Raw genomic sequence first — 20,255 nt, 5'->3', positions numbered from 1 at the left:
GCATTACGGCGTAAAAAACGCAGTAAAATCTGAAAAAACTGCGTTTTTTACGCCGTAATGCAGTTGTAACGCGACTGAGTGTGGCGTATTTCTGACAGGAACGGCTTGCCATACACATTGACTGCTCTCATCCCGTATAAACACAGGACTGTCCCCGTCATGACACAGGCCACAGTCGGTTTTTCTTATGTGCACATTGTCCATTGTATCGTATTTTTTTTTTTTACTTTATTTTACATTCCTTTTTGTTTATGTAAATTTGGTTTTCCTTTTTGTTTATTTTATTAACATCTTGTCTATTGCTGGATTTCTAATTGATTTTGTGTTTGTGTTGAACAGGAGCTGTGGGCCCCCGGTGCATGGCAGCCCGATCCCCTGGTGGTAGCATTCCTTTGCAGTGCACTTTGGGTGTCCTTATTTTCTCACGTGGTGTTTGGAGTAGAGTCCCTCCCCCGCTGGCTGCCCAGGTAAGCCCCAGTCCTAGTTCCTTTTTTATGTAATGGCTCAAGTTTATTTCTTTTGGTTTGTTCCAGCAATAGAAGATTACACAGACTATGTGCACCTTTTCTCAAAGAAGCATGAACGGTTAACTGCCATTTTAATGGATTAAAATAAAATTTGTTAATTGTGGAATCACATCTCTAGCCACTCATTGTGTCATGAACCTGTGCGTTTACCTTGCTGTTGATGAAACTGTCAGTATGGATGTCCCCCACTAAAAACATCCTTCATGACGATGGTTATCATATTTAAAGCTCAATCGTGGCGACATCTGCACAGAATATTCTACATTTCTGTGCTTGCATGTGCAGATGCAAATGACATTTTGCATCAAGCTAACTCTGTAACTGTACACCAAATGGAAACATTCATAGTTTAATAGTATTGCATTGAGTGTAAAGGAATACAGTTATGCTAATTGAAGGAAATTATCATCAATAATAATAAGGTAGTAATAACAGTAATTGGAAATAGGACTAATAACAAAGAGTACTAACATCACGCTGTGCCACACCTTGTTCATTTCAAATGTTTATTCTCACTTTATTCTACAGATGAGTTTTAATGTGAAAGGCAAGACCGGAAGTTTAATTAGTGTACCGCGCGTGTGACGGCGGTGTAGGTGGAGGGTGAGTGAGAGACAGGCAGGCATCAATGACAGGCACAGCACCACAGAGACACTGACCGCTCGGCCTGTTTCATGTTTGTGGCTCCAGGCAGCGGACAGCCGGCTGTTTGTCACCCGAGCCGAGGATGCGGGAGCAGGTGTGGGCCTCGTGGTTCTCCCGCTGCTTTCTACTCATCTTCACCGCTCACACGCCATCAGCGTCCGACGACAGAGACCTGAGGCCGTGCGATGAGGTGCGTGCGCTCCACTCTCATTATAATTATCTTCTGAAGCTACTTTAAAACACAAGTGCTTTTTTGAGAGGCCAACATAAGCGTTTTAATGGTTATTTTTAGTAATTGTTGTCATCTAGAAATGACAGTGATTTATCACCTGTTTTAAAGCGATGATCCAGTGAAGAAAATGGCCATGTATGCCGCTGATCGGCTTAAAATGCGCTTCATGTTGACCATAAACACGCTCCATAACGAGATGACGCTGTCTGCTGCCTCCATTCCTCCTCTGGGCAGCCTCTGCCGGCCTGCCTGACCAGGGTTACCCGCTGAGGAGGAGAGAGAACCGGCAGCGCTGTCAGGGTTTTTTTCATGCCCTGTGGACTCAGCATCCAGGGTTCAGTCTGTGAAGCTGGCAGCTTTTAGGGCATGTCGGGGTTCAGCGACTTCCGGGGATCCTCGAGTGTTTTTAATGGGGCCCGGAAGCAAAGTGAGGATGTTACAGGATGTATGAAACCAAATCTTATCTTTGTTAATACGGTCTAAAAAGCTCAATTGTTTAGTTCAGTTTCACGTTAACATCCATATTTCATCACAATAGATGTGAAGACAAGGTGAATTCTGGGAAACAGATGAGAAAACTGACACCACTCATGTTTGTCCTTTCAATAACAAACTACAGCCTGTTAGCTTAGCTTAGCACTGGGGAAACAGAACACCTGGAGTGCACCAACTGTTTTTCCAGCCAACATAACCTGCCATAACACCACAAACTGTTGTTACACGTAGGTTTTGTATGGATTAAATGAATAATAATGTCAGTGAGCTTCAGAGGTGCTGGTAGGTGAATTTTGTTCACTACCTGCTTCCTGTCTTTATGCTAAGCTAAGATAACTGGCTGCTATCACATACTTTCACAGTGGAGCCATGCATTCAAATTTTTTGAAGTACAATTTGATGTACCAAAAGACAAAAATACTCATGATGCAAAATGAGCCATTATATCATAATGTTTGTTATATTATTGGATTATCAGTGATGCATCAAAGTGTGCATCACATTAATGCTGAAGCTGTGAAAGGAGGAGCTAGTTTGTTGTTGTCCGCTAGATGGCTTGTGAATTTCCCCTGGGGATCAATAAAGTACATTACATCATGTATTTATGTTGTTATATTTGTATTGTTAATCTGAATCTGTACTGAATGAAGAGCTGAATTCAGGAGTAATCAGTCTCACTAGGATTGTTAATGGACGTTCAGTTAAATCACCCATCATTCGTTGTGAATCAGTAACACCTGCCTCACCCCGCATCACCGTTTTAAAGCTTTCCAGCATTAAACATTCAATACAATATACACATCAGTCCACAACACAGATCCTGAAACCTCCAGTCTTTCAACCAGGTGACTCAGGATGGATTGTCATGCCCCCCCCCCCCCATCAGTCTCCATGACAACAGGCGTGAGTCACCCAGGCGTCCAGCTTGGCGTTTGCCCACGTCTGTTGTCTTATCAGCCTCACCTTTTCTCCCCCATCAGCACATTAGCACCAGCAGGTGCGTCTCAGCGCAGGTTGCCATGCTAGATGCTAATAAAGTGTTCTGCCTCTCGCTTGGCAGTCCACAGTCTGTATGTTTGTTTGTGTGTTGGGGGGGGGTGCGTGGCATGAATGGCCATTTCTGTTAATGCAGAGCTAGTCATTTAGAAAGAGCTCACAGCTGATCTGTGCCGCACACACACGTCCTGTATCTGTAAACCATCTCCCTGTGTGTCTGATTAATTCTCCCGTTCACACGTCGCAGGTCATTCCTGAGATTGTTGTGGTTTAATTAGCTGCTGCTCAGATGTCAGCGTTCTGCTGCAGCCAGCTGCCTGCACGCTCTGCTGATTGTCTGCCCAGGTCAACAGCAGGTTCGGGGGAGGAGATGGAGATCTGCCAGAGCAAAGCTTTAGACACGAGGAAGTCGCATTAAAAGCACAAAGGAAGACGTACTTTTGGGCTTTGTTGCTTTCATTCCCCAAGGATTGCATAAAGTAGAAAACTGATTTCAAGTCTTTGGCTTTTCAATTTTGAAAGGTAAAATGAGTAAGAAAGGGTAAGAGATTGAATCTCAGTATTTAATCTGCTGAAAGTCCACATCTAAATACCACTCTAGTACAATTCTAATAATAAGTGTGCTTGAGTTTTTCACGTATACTCAAGTGAGGATTTTTTTAAACGTATAAAATAACAAATTAAATTATAGGACATAGATTATAAGGGAAAAACAGACACAAAAACAGTGAAAATAAAATATGCCGGTCTGTAATTTGTAAAGTTATAGTTTTTCAGATGGAAAGATAATAAATTAAATAAAAAAACTCAGCTCTGAATCACTGAACACACTCCTGATGACGACGCTATCTCTCTCTCTCTCTCTCTCACTCCTGTGGAGCTTAAAGGGACTCATAAATATTCGTTTTGGACAAAATGTTCTCCTAAATGAATGTTCAGTCAGTTCTGATGATCAGCATAACGTCACACCCAGCGGTCCTTGGAAAGAAGCGACTGTACAGATGACCTGCTGTCGTGCTCTTAATGGACCGTTGCTGTTCCAGCAGTTGGTTGCCATGGTGACTGGGGTCAGCCATCGCTTTCACCGTGGGCACCCTCCCGCCCCTCCAATGTTCCCTTTTGTATGACGAGGTTTTGTTTTCGCATGAAATCAGCTTAATGCCTGCACCAAGTCATGTGTGTCCAGTACTGCACGTGACTGAAAAACGCTGGTTTTCCAGGTAGACAGGAGGTGCAGTCACACGAGGGTTTAGATGTGTGTATGTGTGTGTGTGTTCAATGTGTGTTCACAGTAGCATAATGTAAAGAATTCAAAAATATTTTTGCATATCATGTCACGCATGTCTGGTTGGACAGCAAGACCAAAGGATCTATAAGCACGCTAGCAGCTCTGTAAGATTGTGCTCAGGCACAGCAGCCCTTTGAGCTAAATGCTAACCTCAGCATGCTAACATTCTCACAGTCTGTTAGCATGCTAATCCTAAACCATGTTCACCATCTGAATTTAGTGTGTTAGCGTGCTAACATGCACATGTTTAGGTACAATGTTTGCCATGTTCACCAACTTAGTGTGTTTATGTGCTAACGCATATGTTGAGGTACAGTTTTTCCATGCTTACCATCTTGATTTAGTGTGTTAGCATGCTAACATGCTAATAGTCAGGTACAGTGTTTAGCATGTTTACCATCTCTGTTAAGTGCGTTCCCGTGCTAACATGTGCACATGCTAACATGGGATCACTGAAACCAGTAAACGTTGTCCTCTGGAGGCCATGAATGTTGGTACAAACTTTAAAGCTAATCCATCAGACAGTTGCTGAGCTGGGCTCAGCTGGACTGACCGACTGATCTTGCGACTGATCCATATAAAAGTGCACAGACTGGATGATGTATTGATCTCTGTATGTGTCCAAATGTGTGCACTGCAGACGGACTACTATTACCAGTACACAGAGTGTGACAGCACAGGGTCACGATGGAGGGTCGCCATCCCTCGCAATCCAGGCTCCTGCTCAGACCTTCCACCTCCAACCAGAGGAACAGACTGCTGTAAGAACTGCCACTGTGTGTGTGTGTGTGTGTGTGTGTGTGTGTGTGTGTGTGTGTGTGTGTGTGTGTGTGTGTGTGTGTGTGTTTGCATGTCAGTTTGACCCTTCTTTTTCCTTGCTGTCACAAAGCTTTCTCCTGTCCGGCCGGGAAGTATTTAGAGATGAACACACAGCAGTGCACACCGTGTGTGGCCGGCTCCTATTCGCTAGGCAGCGGCCTCCGTTTTGACCAGTGGGACGCCATCCCTGCAGGCTTCACCAGCCTGGCCAGCTTCCTGGACCCTGGGCCAAATGGAGAAGACATTCAGGCCTGTAACAGGTGAAGCAGACACTCATAAATGTAATCATAACCAGGAATACAGTATCCACCCATTGTTCTTTTCGCTGTTTTGCTGAGTCTGTCTTGTCTGTGCGGCAGCTCATCATGGATGCCGCAGGGTGTGTATCTGGAGTCCAACCGTGATGAGTGTACAGTGTCTTTGATTTATGCCGTCCACCTGGAGAAACAGGGCTCTGTCTCCTTCACCTACCAGTATCCCGACAACAACATCTTCTTTGAGTTCTACGTAAGCCTCATTTGACAGTACCTCTGACATTCCTCTTTGTTCATAGCAAATAGTGTAAATAGTATTTTGTCTCTAATTTCTAACGTCAACATGTTTTCAGGTCCAGAACGAGCAGTGTCAGGAAATGGCCCAGACTGATGACCAGAAGTGGATTAAAGTCACTAACAATGGAGAATGGGACACACACAGAGCGAGTATCTGGCCCTGCTGGTGTTAGTAAAGACACTGTCATGGTTTCTGTGTGCTTCACTGTGTGCATGGCCTTTTGTGTTTGTAGGTGAATCTGAAGTCTGGTACCAACATCCTGTACTGGAGAACCACTGGCATCCTGGTGGGAGGGAAGATGGTCAAACCTGTGCTGCTCAAGAAAATCCAAATAGAGGGTAAAGCAAACTTAGACACACAATAAGGCAATATTTAATGAAACAAGACCTGTGTCAGTTTACAGGGTAAAAATGTGCTTTTGTGTGTTTGTGCATGTTGTGCTGCTTTATGTCACCGCAGGCGTTGCCTACACGTCAGAGTGTTTTCCGTGCCGGCCCGGCTGGTTCAGCTCGGCCCCCGGCTCCTCGTCCTGTCAGCCGTGTCCCAGCAACACCTTCTCTGTGAAGGGCGCGTCCTCCTGCACGCCCTGCCCTGAACACCACTACTCACGTATGTACATTTACTACTAAAATATGTACTATTTTGTGTTAGTGAGTTTTGACAGTAATTTTTTTGTTAGATTCCTTGCATGTGAAATACTTGTTGGTTTTAAGCCTGTTTCTCTGCATCATCACGCCTCCTCTGCTTTCTCTCAGATGAAGGATGGGCAGAGTGTAAAGTGAGGCCGCCCTGCTCAGAGAAGGATTACTTCCCGATCCACACGGCCTGCGACAGCGAAGGGAAGGTCAGCAGCATCCACGTGTTTTGCATTTCACACACCCTGCACACAGCCACAAAGAGCAGAGGGCTTAACGATGGTTGTCATCGACTAGTTCACACTTTAGTTGTTTTTAGTTCTCAAACAAAGCAACACAATCCAATGAAAACTTGACAACTGCAAACACACTTGATTCATTTAACATTTAATACACGATCAGCAGGACAGTTCCACAGGAGGACAGCACAGCCCGTCTCGTCTGAAGTCTTTCACTGCATTACATTTACATTGATTATCTGCAGTGAAGACGTTTCGTCAGCTCTTATGAGATACTAGAGAAGTTGCATAATGCGATGAGAAAGGAAATGATGAAGAGCTTAGTGAGCGCTTTGCATGTCATCTGATCCTAAATCAACCTCCCTGGCACTCGTCCACGACCTTGGTCTGCTTTGAGTCACATTTCTGAAAGCGCTGAGTAAGAGCGAAGACTGTGAAAGAGCAGAGAAGCAACACATCCCTCTGATGTCAATGGTATTGTTTGTTTTTGAATAGTTTAAGCTTTATTGTCCATTTTATGGATCTCAGCCTCTAGTAAGATGCTCACTTCCTGCCCTTGATCATAACCTCTGTGGTTTCTTCGGATACAGACGCAGGTGTTGTATCATTGGGTGGAGCCAAAGATCTGTGTGGAGAACATCACGGGGGCCATGGAGCTGCCTGCAACAGGGGTGAGAGAACCCTGCCCTCCCTGCAACCCCGGCTTCTACAACAGCAACGACTCCACCTGTTTGCCCTGCCCACCTGGAACCCACTCAGATGGCACCTACGGTAAATCTGTCCACACTTGTCCTCACCTGACATGCATTGTTACCGAGGCACTGTGGCTGTATTCATCGAATCAGAGCTTCGCAACCTGTGTTTAACTCAGAAAAGTCAAAGAAACGACTTGTTCTTTTCTATTGCTTCATGATGACACATACTAATTGGTGTGCAGAAAACATGTGCATTCCTCATAAATGTACTTTTTTATTCATATTTTTAAATTCATTTCATTTACAGACAAATAGACCTAATGTAATGTAAAACAAAACACAAAAATTTAAAAAAGATACACAAACACACGTACAGTTTTTGCAGTATATATATGTACTGTGTGTACACATATACATACATAGGAAATACACACATAAGTAAAACAGATATTGTACCAATGAACAATTTACTAAAGGTCTTAGTTTCTGTAGCATTAGGGTTGAACAAATGATTATTTTCATTCCAGTTATTATGTTGATTTTTTTCTCAATTTATCTTTTAATCACCTGCTCTTGTTTTATTGAACCGACAGTCCAGAACCCAAAGATATTCAGTTAACTATCATATATAGCAAAAAAGCATGAAATCCTCACATTTTAGAAGCTGGAAAAAGCAAATGTTTGCTTATTAAATGACAGTGAATTGATCATAGCAACCAATACTAAAGTCTGCTTTCTGAAATACTCTGTTCATACTATCCCACTCCTGAAAAGATGGCTCTTGCGCAAACATAATGTTTTACCAAGGAGGAAAATGTCATTGTTGAATCTAAATGAAGCTTGTGTGTGTGTGTGTGTGTGTGTGTGTGTGTGTGTGTGTGTGTGTGTGTGTGTGTGTGTGTGCGCCTGTGTGTGCGCATGTGTGTGCGCGCCTGTGTGCGTGTGTGTACCAGCTTGCACTGAGTGCCCTGCAGGTACAGAGCCAGTCTTAGGTTACGAGTACAAATGGTGGAACGTGCTGCCTTACAACATGAAGACTTCCTGTTTCAACGTGGGAAACTCCAAATGTGACAACATGAACGGTGAGCACAAAAACAGCTGTGGCACTATTATACACACATTATACACTACACAACTATTAGCTACATACAGTACTAACTATTACCTGCATACTAGCTGTGTACTATTAACGAAGTAACTGTTTGTAACTAACTGTATTTTCTGATGAACGATGAATAATGATGCAACAACATAATACACAACACAACTCGACATAGGCAGCGATCTGTAATCCAGAATGAATGAAGTGTAATGTGAGCGCATCGTATCTGTCGTCCATCAGGGTGGGAGGTTGCAGGGGACCACATTCGCAGTGGAGCAAGCAGTTCAGATAACGACTATCTCATCCTCACCCTGCATGTGCCTGGCTTCAAGTAAGTACGTGCGCTCTCCTGATGGCTGTGTGGCAGCTCTGCTGGACGGATAAAGAAAATCACTTGACTTAACAGCAAAGAACTGTTTTTGTCGGCAGCAGTTTCCTGCTGAAATCCGCTTTTAAAATATAAACACATTTCTGTGAGTTTGCACAGTCATGTTCAAAGTGTGTCATCCAAATCTGTGTTTGTGTTTTTGTGGCAGGGTCCCAGCCTCTCTTTCAGGGATGACCGGCAGTGAGTTTGGCCAGATAACCTTTGTGTTTGAGACCATCTGCTCTGCCGACTGTGAGCTCTACTTCATGATGGTGTGTGTTTGACTGTGTGTTTGCAGCAGAGGGTAGTCATTTGGTGACTAATTTTACCAGAAAGCCAGAATACTCATGGTGGACTTCAGCTGTGGACCACCTCATTACAGCACTCTGCATATTGCTGTTATTATACATTTTCCCATCTGTTTAATTGTGATGCCCCCTGCAGGATGTGAACAGTAACAGCACCACAGTGGTTGAGTCGTGGGAAGGCACTAAGGGGAAGCAGTCATACTCGCACAGCATGACCAGGAACGACTCTGTCACGTATACGTGGGCCTTCCAGAGGACTAACCATGCTCTGGACGTGAGTGAACACAAAGTTAAACAAAGCCTCGGCTTTATGTTTACTTCTAATTAGTAAATCTTAGCACACCAAATAAGGTGAAAATGATAAACTTTACCTGCTAAACATCAGCCTCTTGGCATATTAATTTGAAGCATTTTTTGGGGGGACAGGTATAGTATGAAACTGCCACATAACACAGCATTTATCAGCTAAGCTAGTTAGCGTAATCTGTGCAAGACCCAATGGGTTGTAAAAATATACAAAATTTGAAGAGAATACCTGCAAAGCAGCATAAAAGCTACATACAAACAGAGTACGAAACACAAACAATAATAATACAGTATGTTAGCATGTTAACATTAGCACTTAGCTCAAAGCTATTGTGTAGCATGGCTTTTTTTTCATAATTATGTCATTCTCATGCAGCTATTCAAAAAAACGATGTATTTGTATCACATAAAAGTTTATACTTTGTGTCGTTCAACTTAAAACTCAAAAAAATTCAATTGCAGCTTAGCATATGTGTGTGTCCCTGCTCTGTGTATGTCTGTCTGTAGGTGCGGCGCTACGTCAGAGACATGGTGAAGGTGTACTCCATCAGCGTGACCAACGTGTTGGATGGGTTAGCGTCGGCGTGTCGGGCCTGCGCTCTGGTACCCCAGAACTCCCAGCAGGCGGGCTCCTCCTGCGTCCCCTGCCCTGCTGGTTTTTTCATCGACAGAGACACCAACCGATGCCAGGAGTGCCCGCCCAACACACACCTAGCAGGACGCCACACCTACGGCCAGGACGCATGTGTCACCTGTGGGCCTGGAAGCATTAGCAACAAGGTAGAGTCCTGCTCTGTGTTCAGACCGGGTATCACTCGATGCTATCGCTGATATGACACAATTAATGGATGACATAGTGGCCTCCATTAATCCCTGATTATGGACACCGTGGATGGACATTATCCCACTTATAGCACAAACCATAATTTAGTTTCCATGGTAACAGGATTTGACTAGGAACAATCATAACATTACAGTCAGTCATCAAAGTTGTCATTTTCTCCAGATAGATCGAAAGAAATGTTGAAATCGCTCACTGTTGTAATCATTTTAGATACAGGCTGGACATTCATTTAGAACAGTAGAACACATGAACTACTTAGTAGGTGTCGATTATCAGGAATTAATGGACATCCTTCAGCCAATCAGAATCAAAGTCATGGCTTAGAATATTATAATGTTGGCATCATATCAATCAGTATGAACCATCTGAAGCTCTCTTCATGAATTTGTCAGGGTTCTTGTGTCTCCTTTTCTTCCAGGAACACTCTCGGTGCTACAGCGACTGCTCCTTCACCCACACAGAGAACAACCGCACGCTGACCTTTGACCTCAGCGCCCTGAGCGACGCGGCCTCGCTGACCGTCGGGCCGAGTTTCACCTCTAAAGGCACAAAGTACCTCCACCTGTTCAACATCAGCCTGTGTGGCCACAAGGTAATTCACACGTGCGTGATAGCAGCGTTGCCAGAGCAACTAGCAGATCATTTTCATGCCACGTGCACGTCTGCCGCAGGGGAAGAGAGCTGCCATCTGCACAGATAACGTCACCTACGTGTCCAGCAAGGACGACCAGAGCGACGCGGCTCAGTTTGTCAACTCAGTGGACAGCTTCATCTGTCAATCAACCATCATCCCAGCAGATGGGCGGGGCTTCAGGATGGCCATTTCCTCCCAGTCCATCAGCCTTGCAGATACGTTCATCGGTATGAGGCTTGTTAAACGGCAGCATCTGATCGTTCGCTGGCAGCGCTGGATTTGACATTTGGGTTTTCTTTCCAGGAGCAACAGTGGACACCGTCCTCGATGGCGTGAACGCTAAACCAGATCTTTTTCCTGAGAACTCAGAGGATGTTCCAGACATCCACTTTTTCTACAGGTGCAGTACGATAAACAGAGCGCGTTTGTTTTCGTTGTGTTTAAGTCCTCACCGTGTCCTTCTTTGGTTTCAGGTCGACGCAGGCAACAGCCTCATGTGATCAGGGTCGCAGCTCAGTCATCAGTGTCCGCTGTAACCCCGAGAAGCCTGAACGAGGAGAGCTCTCTGTGCCCAGGTACCTGATGATGTACTCAGTGTATGAGACATGTACTGCAAGTACTTCACTTTGGTTGAATTAATTAATAGGAGGGTGAACATGTTAACCGCTGTGTGTTTGTTTGCAGGTCCTGTCCTGCAGGAACGTGTGATGGATGCACATTTCACTTCCTGTGGGAGAGCGCCAGTGCCTGTCCACGCTGCACCGAGGACGACTACCATCAGATAGAGGGGGCGTGCAAGGGAGGCATGCAGGTAACACACACACACACACACACACACACACACACACACACACACACACACACACACACACACACACACACACACACACACACACACACACACACACACACCCAGTACCACTATGTTACCACTGTAACGTAAGTGTAATTCAGCATGAGTTGTGCTCCAATAGTTCCAAATAATCAAAGTGGTGAAATACTCTGATTACTTCAGCAGAAAGTCAAGTTAATCTCCGATCAAGTATAATAAACCAAATATATAAACCATCCAAGGAGTCATTTGGCTAAATAGCAAACATATACTCTGCAGTATATGAATGAATTATGGATTATTTCTTATTACAGTATTTAGTAGCTTCATATAATAACCAATAAAAAGCTTCAAACATCAAGCCTCAATGAATTTTATTTTAGTTTCCAGATGTAAATGATTCAGTTTGACTGGATTTTACTGCATTATTAATTGCATCATTCAACAGAAACCCTTGGAAAAATGCTTTTTCTTCCCAGAGAAAAAGTTATTTTGTACTCTACTATAACTTAAACCCATTCTAGTTTTAACTGTTTTACTTCAGTCTGTATCTGCAAGGTAATAATTTTAAAAGTTCATTCATCAGGAATCTGTCTGCTCCATCATTTGACTTGTGAAGCCAAATCTCCGCCTGTCGCCCTGCAGGAAACTCTGTACGTGTGGAACGAGCCAAAGCTGTGCACCAAAGGTGTGTCGCTGCCTGCTCGAAGCTCCTCTCCGTGTGAGGCCATCGCTCTGTGGCTGAAGGTCGGCGTTGGCGGCGGAGCCTTCGTGGCCGTGCTGCTCGTCTCCCTCACGTGTTATTTCTGGAAGAAAAACAAGAGGTTAGTGACACCAGCCAATCAGCATCTACCACCAGTCTCAGTCAACGTGCTCATTAAGATCACGGTGAATTGTTATTTAAAGGGAGAGACGTCAGCAGCTGTTTGTCAGTGATGGACACTTTTCTTATTCACTATGTTTACTTTTACTTTGATTTGCTGTTTTTTAGTCTTATAATCTTGAGTTATAATATTGCTAATGGTAAAAATTGCACGTTGTAAGTACGTTGTTTTTCTTTTTCTATTGCACACAATAATTATTGTATGAGCGCTCACCTTCACACTGGACTTTATGTCAAACAGTGTGTTGTCTCATGGTGACGGTGTCCCTGTGGTCTGTGGTCAGGCTGGAGTACAAGTACTCTCGCCTGGTGATGTCTGCCAACAAGGAGTGTGAGCTTCCAGCTGCAGACAGCTGTGCCCTGGCTGAAGGGGAGGAACCCGAAGACGACGTGGTCTACACCCAGAAACCCTCCCTGCTGGGGAAACTCCGGGCCATCGCTAACAAGGTGTGTGGATTTTTTTTAGAAGTTTCAACCATTTCTTGTAACAGTAATACACATTAGTTTGGTGGTGTGGCTTAAGTCAGAGGATGGCCGAAGTGATCAGGGCTCATCCTCTGGGAACCATGAATGTCAGTACAAAATCTCAGCTAATGAGACATTTCACAGTCCGACATCCAGAGAGCCTAAATGGCTAAAAAGTGCTGTACTGCCCTCTGGCAACACGTCTCCACGTCCACAGCTGTTGTTCTGTATTGTAGTAACAGTCGAAGTAGTATTCACATAACACGTGTCTTTCAGCACAAGGATGGAGACTGCAGCGAGTCTGTGCAGCTGAACTCGTCCCAGCCTGATCAGTGGGTCCTGGGATAAACAGACGCCAACAGACAGACAGACAGACAGGAGGGAGGTCAGCGCTGTCAGTCAGTGGTCAGATCACTGCCCTCCTCCTTATGTGTCATTTGGGGGGGCACCTCTGCAGACCCCCAGTCGAAAATTCGGATGCTGGCAAAAACTGGACGATGGCTTTTCCTCCCCGACTAGAATACACAGGAAACACTGCGGCTGTAACGCCACGGACGCTCCAGGGAGGCAACTGAAAGACCAACACACTTCAAATGTTTCGTTATTTTTTTTTTTGTATGTTTTGTATTTTTATTTAATATTTTCTGTTCAGAGTCACGTATTTATATCAATGTTATAATGATGAACCTTTATTAAAGTCCTGTTTGACTTTGGGATTTGTGTGCTATTGTTTACAGTTCTTGCAACGCAGGTGTGACACTTTTTTACAGTTTTACAGATTAACCGATAAAATTATCAATAGTTGTAGTTCCATACAAAAAAGATAAAAATCTCAAACTGCTGCAACAGCAAAGCGATGCTTGATGTTCCTGATAAATCCGCGTGACTGCGCCGTGATGATGGAGCACTTGGCGCACGTTTGACGGTCAGGGTCCTCGCCCGGCGGGTCCTTCTCTCTCCAGCCCGGACAGTGGGGCCTCGCTCCGTGTCCTCCCTCCGCTGTGCTCCGCCCTCTCTGGAGTCACCCTCCTCCTCCTCCTCCTCCTCCTCCGCGGCCATCGACCAAACTTCACAGGCGACTCCTCCAGCCGTAGGATTTATGAGTCCGCACGGAGCGACGCTGTGAGGGGAAGCGGCACGAGTCGGCATGTGAAACTTTCTGCGGCTGAAACTCGACACGTTAGCGTGAAGATGAGCTCCAGGTCGTAGCCAGCGGTAAGAAACTCCCTCCTTTGTGTCCTCGTCTCATTTTTGAGGACATGGGCATGAAAACAATCACGGCCTGAGCCGCGGGGCCGCCGTTCACTCGTTTCTCGGCGGAAATCGTCGCGTTTGGTTTGCTTTAAAGCGTAGACTTTGCGTGTTTACCCGCGATGCTAACGCTCAGTTTGATTGTCTATTGTTTCTGCGTAAACTTCAGGAAAAACCGCAAACTGAACTTCAGGCCAGTGACGTCACGTCGGCACGAGCCAGAAGCCGCTGCCCAGAGATAAAAACTACAAAATAAAAGACGAACAAAGCTTGTTCGTCTGAAGCGGAAATGCAGATGTGTTATTGAGAGACTCCTGGAGAGACCACATGAACCCGTTTACTGCATCCTGTGGTAGAAAGTACTTGCAAGCCCAGTATTCGAGGTACTTGTACTTTAGAGTATTTCCGTTTCATGCAGCTTTATACTTCTAGTATAACTAGACAAGCACTTTTTAGTCCACTACGTTTGTCTGACAGCTTTAGTTACTTCTCAGATTACATAGCCCTCCTGTCCAATGAAAATCATGTATCTCCATTTCTATTCCTGTAAATTAGTTTTTCCTGATACACTGAAGGACGAAGTTTTCCTTCATGTGTTGAGGAAATTCTCCTTCTTCAACTAAATAAACTCTTTAAAAAGCCTCGTGGGTCAGCTGAAAATGCTGAAAACAGGCTGTTTTTCTGAGCTCGTCAAGCTTTTTGGAGATACGTGGTTCTCACAGGACTTATAGAGTATGATGCATTGCTGCAGATTTAACCAGCCAACAGTAGATAAAGTACTTCAAATGAGCTCAAACATGTACAATGGGAAAATGCAGCAAACACATGAATGCAGCAGTGATATTACACACAAACAGTTCTTTCACTTCTGGTGTTTAAAGTTTTGCTGATAGTGCTTACGTACCTTCACGAAAGTAAGCTTTTGAATATTTTACTTCAGAGTATTTTCACAGTGTGGTATTGAAGTAAAGGATCTACTGCTGACTGTATGAATATATGAACACGAAAAAAGTCACCATGCTGAGTATAACAGCAGTAACACTCCAGAGTATTTTAAAGGAAAATACTTTTTATTTGTTCCTGTAAATGCAAAGTGTTTCTTTACTAATCACTAACTGGAAATATAGTTCTATGTCTGAATGATCCATTAACATCAATTAAATAAAAAAATCCCCTTATTTGGTTGTTTTGGCTAAATCTAGCTTTTGTTTACTTTAGGAGGCAGGATGTTATTTTTATAGTTTGTTAGTTTTTAATTTCAGTGTCAGGCCAAACATCTGACTCGTCAACATGGGAGGACTTTTATTTTGTAAAACAAACACTGGAAGTTTTGTTTTGTTGTCAAATAAGATGTTTATGTAGAAAAGTTTCAGATGAACTGTCCACTAAGAGAAACACTTCGTCTCGTACACGACAAACAGCTTCAGTGTTTGTGTGTCACAGGTTCGTCGCTCCAGCTTCTCCGTTCTCCTGCGTCTCCTCCTGAAGTGGTGAGTTTTTCTCCTCCTTGTTGTGATGTGGTTTCTGCATGACTCCCCGGCCAAATGTTTACAGATCGAATGATGTAACAGGAAACGAAGAGGCGGGTCAACTAACAGCCACCAATAGACTGGCCCGTAGCTGTTATTCTGTCTTTATATACTTAATTATATTGTATTACATCTTCTAATATATATTATATAACTATGTACTTAGTTACATTTTTAAGAGTTATATTTTATGTACTTTTATAGTAAAAACTGCGGTTATTTTGTGCTTATATAGTGAGTTATGTATTTTTAAGATTTTTTTCTTAGTTTTATTCTCATCCTTACTCGTCTTTGTTAAATGTATTTGATGTTTATGTGTATGTTTAATCTGCTGCTGCCACCAAAGAATTTCTCAGTCAGTTAAGTCTAAGATGCCAGATATTGCCCCCTAAAAGAACCTCTAACCCCTGTCGTTATGATTGATGTGTGACATGAGTTTATATCAGAAAAGTTCACATTACTCCCTAAAATTCAGCATTTTCGTGTCTTTATCTTTGCACAGTGCTGACACTTGACTAATAGACAACATGTTTGAATAATCTCAGCCTTTTCCTTTGATTAAAGTTGCTTCTTGTTTCTTTTGAAATACTTTCTTGCAGTGGCTGTCGGTTCAATCATGGCTCGTGGTTGCATCTGCTGCGTTAAATACATGCTCTTCCTCTTCAACCTGCTCTTCTGGGTAATTAATCCACACACACAGATGTTCTTTAGATGTTACTGTAAATCAGTAGTGAAATCAGTTAATTAGTCAAAGTGTTCCGATTGGATCAGCAGGAAGTGTTTGAGTTTCCTGTGTGCGTTTCAGCTGGGCGGGTGTGGGCTGTTGGGTGTCGGCGTGTGGCTGTCGGTGTCGCAGGGCAGCTTCGCCACCCTGTCGCCCTCCTTCCCGTCGCTCTCCGCCGCCAACCTCATCATCACCCTCGGCACCGTCGTCATGGTGACAGGTTTCCTGGGTTGCCTGGGTGCCATCAAGGAGAACAAGTGCCTGCTGCTGAGTGTGAGTGCACTACAATTCCCATGATGCATCAGTGGTGTTTTTGTTTGAGAAGAACAACAAGAGTCAGTGCAGAAGGCTAATTTCTGGTCTAGTCGGACACAGGTGCCACGAGGCCGTGCTGAAAGAAGGTGTTCAGTACAGAGTTTGGTCTTGAGAGTTAAATAAAGAAGCGGTCTGATACATGTCGGGGGTGACAGCTGAGCTGGTGTGGCTGTGTCTTCTGGACGGATCCAGGCTTCAGTCAGGGCCAGTGCCTGAATGTAGATGTAGATTTGCAAGTGCTTTACAGCAGATTGGCAACTCCACAGGCCTCTCTCTTCAAGAGGTTAGTGAGCTACTCTTAAGTTATGTTGTGTTCAGGTTGTGTTGAACGTTACAGCAACTCGCTGGTGAAAAGCGATGATGTAGAAAAAGTTGTCATCTAAACATTTTGGAAGTTCATTTATTTTGTCTGCTATATTTTAAAACTTTTCTACAGGGATTATTATGCTGGTAATATGTCCAATTTATTCATGTAGTTCATATTTCCAGTGTTTTGCACCAATTAAAATGCACCATGATTGTGTCCTGCATGTTTCTGCTCATGTTGACATGGAAGGTTGTTTTTTTTTCTCCATCTTTCTTTTTCTTATAATTTTCTTCAGTTTTTCATCGTTCTGTTGGTCATCCTCTTGGCTGAACTCATCCTCCTCATCCTGTTCTTTGTCTACACTGACAAGGTAAGACTGTGCAACATTTAGATTTCTTTATTTTCCTGCTGTACATGAGCGTGCCCGCCTGCATATCCCATGATCCACCTCTTCACCTCTGTTTGCCCAGGTGAGCGAAAATGCCAGACGGGACCTGAAAGAAGGGCTGGTGCTGTACAACACAGACAACAACGGCGGCCTGAGGGATGCATGGAACACCATACAGGGAGAGGTTTGTTACGCACCTTTTAGGCCTGGAAAAGTTAATGTTGACTAGTACGTTAACGGCTGAGCCTTTCACCTGTTTTAAAAATAGATTTTTTTGATTTAAGTGTTGGAGCTCTTGTTTTTAATTCAAGTGTTTGTCATCCTGTGATGCGCTTTGTAACCTCAGCTTTAATTTAAAGTAGCTCTTCAGTTAATAATAAACACTAATCCCTCCTGTCCGTGCACTAGTGGCGATGTTGTGGCGTGATGAACCACAATGACTGGTACGCTGCCCTGCACGAGAGCGTGGTGCCTGACCGCTGCTGCCAGCAGTTTTACCAGGGCTGTGGACGCAACGCCTCCAACACCTTCTGGACACGGGTCAGTGTGGTCATTGAGTCAATTGGTATTTTGGAAAATGCACATATTTGCTTGCTTGCTGATAGTTGGATGATTGTTTGCTGTGTATGAAGCCACAAAGACTGGAGGCAGCTAGATCTGCCTACTCGAACCTCTAAGGCTCAATGATTTGTAATGAACAAAGATATAATGTGTTCAATAGGAGCTTTAGAGCAGTTTGCAGCCAGTATGCTAAGCTAAGCGGCTGCTGGCTAGTGCGATATGGACAAAAATTTATATCCCGATATAGGTAATTCTATATCCCGATAACAATATTTATCCCGATATAGTATTTTTACTTAGAATTATTTATATACACACATGAAATGAATGCCAATGCCTGATATTTTCTCCTTTCATTTATAAAACACATATTTTATATATAAAGGGACAAGACAATTAAAAAACAATATAAAGTCTTTTTAGTGCCATAGTCCCTCTTTTTGTTTCTACTTTTTATTTTGTTACTAGACAATTAAAAATAAAAGAAATATTTTTAACGTCTTCGGACATCAACTCTTTCAGGCTCGTTTGGTGTGTGTTTTTCTTTTCATCACTTCATGATTTAACTTTAGTAGTTTGTCGCATTTTAACGCTGTCTCTACTGTTCTTCATGCCGTGTCTTTAAGTGATAGAAAAGATTAGACGTGTTCGAGTCGCTAGTAACGATTTGTTGGTGGCATGTTTTGCAGATTACCGTTTTTTGGTCGTTGTCTGCCTTTTTAAATCCAAACCAGTGCCAAACAATGGAGTTCCTGTTCCCTCTTTTCGGCACCAATTCCTCTTTGGGTTCTGTTGGTTCAGCGTCCACTGTGCTCTCCATCTCTGCTACGTTGTTTACGTCTATGCTCCCGCAATCTCTCGTACGCATGGTTGAAAACGTTAGCAGTGCAGTAAAGGAGTTCTTGCAGGTGACGTAAACTGCTACCGCGAAGCAGTAGGGTTGCTGCAGTTACATTAGCCGAGCTAACCACAGCCCACACGTTAAAATTACGATATAAACAATAGACGGTAGACATTTTTCTGTCGCACTATGACATATATCGTAATATCGCACAGCACTACTGCTGGCTATAGTTTAATACTTACTGTACAGATTTGAGAGTGGTGTCAATCTTTAGCTCTCTGCAAGAAAGCCAATATGTTTCCACAGTGTTCCTTTAAATGAGGAACAAAACAATAGCGCCTCACACTCAGCTTCACTGTGTCACTGCAAGTGTACAAAAAACACCGATGGTTGAAATATTGTTAATAACTCATCACAGCTGAGGGTGCAGTTATGTTGTTTTTCCCATTTGTGCTTGAAACGGCATCTTTTCACTTCAAACTACGACTGGAAATCCAGCTGGAAACACGAGTAGAGACGAGATTAAAAAACAAGCAAGTCGTGGATTTTTCCTTTGAAAAAATCAGTTTCAATTCATCTGTTTTCTTTGGCGTCAAACACGTTTGTCTGTATAACTTTTATATGAAACAAGAAGTCAGAGTGGTGGCGTTTTTAGTCTGATGTGCTCTACCCCCCCCCCCCTCCCTAATTACTGTTGCTGTGTGTTTTCAGGGTTGCTATGAGAAGGTGGAGGAGTGGCTGGATGACAACAAACACCTTCTGGGAACCATCGCCATGTGTGTGTTGGTCATACAGGTAAGCTCCTCTTTACGTAGCCCTTAACCCTCAAACAGCACTTGTTTATTTATTGTAATGTTTTGTTTTTTTGTCCCTTTGCTTGGCAGCTCCTCGGCATGGCTTTCTCTATGACGCTCTACCAACAGATCCACCGAGCAGGGAAGAAGTATGAAGCCTGACGGGGTGAACGCAGCCATGCTGTTCATTTTGGGGACATAAATATATCTGTCTGTTAGCCTCACTGTTGTTTCTAGTTGAAATTAGCCAGTTATTGTGTGTCACTACAGCCTTTTATCTCACATTCCTTCATCTATCCACCCACTTATTGTTGTGAATAGCATTTCAATTAGTCTTTCTTACATTTCGCTTTGGAAAACAACACTATAACGCGTGTTTTTGTGTAAACTGTTTGCGATGAGGATTGGTCTGTGACAGTCAGAGCTGAGAGAAAAGGGTTTTTTTATCTTGGTTGTTTAAAGTCACGCCTGTGTTAAGCAGGATTGGATCTATTCAGATACAGTAAAACAAGCCGTGTGTACTAACATGTTCAATAAAAGCACTCGACCGACTCGTTGACCTCGTTCTTTACACTTCTGCTATCTGCTCTCACCCTGACTGTCAGACAGCAGCTCTTTGATTAGACAGATAAAAACAGGGTGAGCATCAGGTCACATTTAATTCAACAAAGGTCAACA

The 20,255-nt window shown here is 43.5% G+C and overlaps 2 protein-coding genes across 2 annotated transcripts; both read left to right on the top strand.

The window, feature by feature from the left end:
• The first annotated feature begins 1,090 nt into the window (after positions 1 to 1,090).
• On the top strand, positions 1,091 to 13,579 carry LOC139350379 (endosome/lysosome-associated apoptosis and autophagy regulator family member 2-like). The gene is made up of 22 exons (XM_070991705.1): positions 1,091 to 1,362; positions 4,824 to 4,944; positions 5,073 to 5,262; positions 5,362 to 5,509; positions 5,610 to 5,699; positions 5,787 to 5,892; positions 6,014 to 6,163; positions 6,310 to 6,398; positions 7,019 to 7,199; positions 8,077 to 8,205; positions 8,466 to 8,556; positions 8,762 to 8,864; positions 9,037 to 9,174; positions 9,714 to 9,986; positions 10,469 to 10,642; positions 10,722 to 10,911; positions 10,988 to 11,084; positions 11,158 to 11,259; positions 11,369 to 11,495; positions 12,162 to 12,340; positions 12,684 to 12,846; positions 13,141 to 13,579. The coding sequence occupies exons 1-22, from the start codon at positions 1,255 to 1,257 to the stop codon at positions 13,210 to 13,212; spliced, it is 3,021 nt and encodes a 1,006-aa protein (XP_070847806.1). The 5' UTR covers positions 1,091 to 1,254; the 3' UTR covers positions 13,213 to 13,579.
• Positions 13,580 to 13,905: 326 nt separating this feature from the next.
• LOC139350378 (tetraspanin-9) lies at positions 13,906 to 20,133 on the top strand. Its single transcript, XM_070991704.1, has 9 exons — positions 13,906 to 14,079; positions 15,559 to 15,605; positions 16,244 to 16,323; positions 16,450 to 16,641; positions 17,286 to 17,360; positions 17,461 to 17,562; positions 17,787 to 17,918; positions 19,495 to 19,578; positions 19,668 to 20,133. The coding sequence occupies exons 3-9, from the start codon at positions 16,261 to 16,263 to the stop codon at positions 19,737 to 19,739; spliced, it is 720 nt and encodes a 239-aa protein (XP_070847805.1). The 5' UTR covers positions 13,906 to 14,079; positions 15,559 to 15,605; positions 16,244 to 16,260; the 3' UTR covers positions 19,740 to 20,133.
• Positions 20,134 to 20,255: the final 122 nt, after the last annotated feature.

Source organism: Chaetodon trifascialis, chromosome 22 (assembly GCF_039877785.1).
Source record: "Chaetodon trifascialis isolate fChaTrf1 chromosome 22, fChaTrf1.hap1, whole genome shotgun sequence".
NCBI classification, from domain to species: Eukaryota; Metazoa; Chordata; class Actinopteri; order Chaetodontiformes; family Chaetodontidae; genus Chaetodon; species Chaetodon trifascialis.
This window is presented reverse-complemented; position numbering and strand designations above follow the sequence as displayed.

What these genes read in the sequence shown, in the direction of transcription:
- LOC139350378 (XM_070991704.1), top strand. Translation starts at nt 16,261, where the DNA reads ATGGCTCGTGGTTGCATCTGCTGCGTTAAATACATGCTCTTCCTCTTC. An exon ending in TCTTCAACCTGCTCTTCTGG is followed by an intron (nt 16,324 to 16,449) that starts GTAATTAATCCA and finishes TGTGCGTTTCAG; the next exon opens with CTGGGCGGGTGTGGGCTGTT. An exon ending in TGTGTGTGTTGGTCATACAG is followed by an intron (nt 19,579 to 19,667) that starts GTAAGCTCCTCT and finishes TTTGCTTGGCAG; the next exon opens with CTCCTCGGCATGGCTTTCTC.
- LOC139350379 (XM_070991705.1), top strand. Translation starts at nt 1,255, where the DNA reads ATGCGGGAGCAGGTGTGGGCCTCGTGGTTCTCCCGCTGCTTTCTACTC. An exon ending in AACCAGAGGAACAGACTGCT is followed by an intron (nt 4,945 to 5,072) that starts GTAAGAACTGCC and finishes GCTGTCACAAAG; the next exon opens with CTTTCTCCTGTCCGGCCGGG. An exon ending in CCCTGAACACCACTACTCAC is followed by an intron (nt 6,164 to 6,309) that starts GTATGTACATTT and finishes GCTTTCTCTCAG; the next exon opens with ATGAAGGATGGGCAGAGTGT.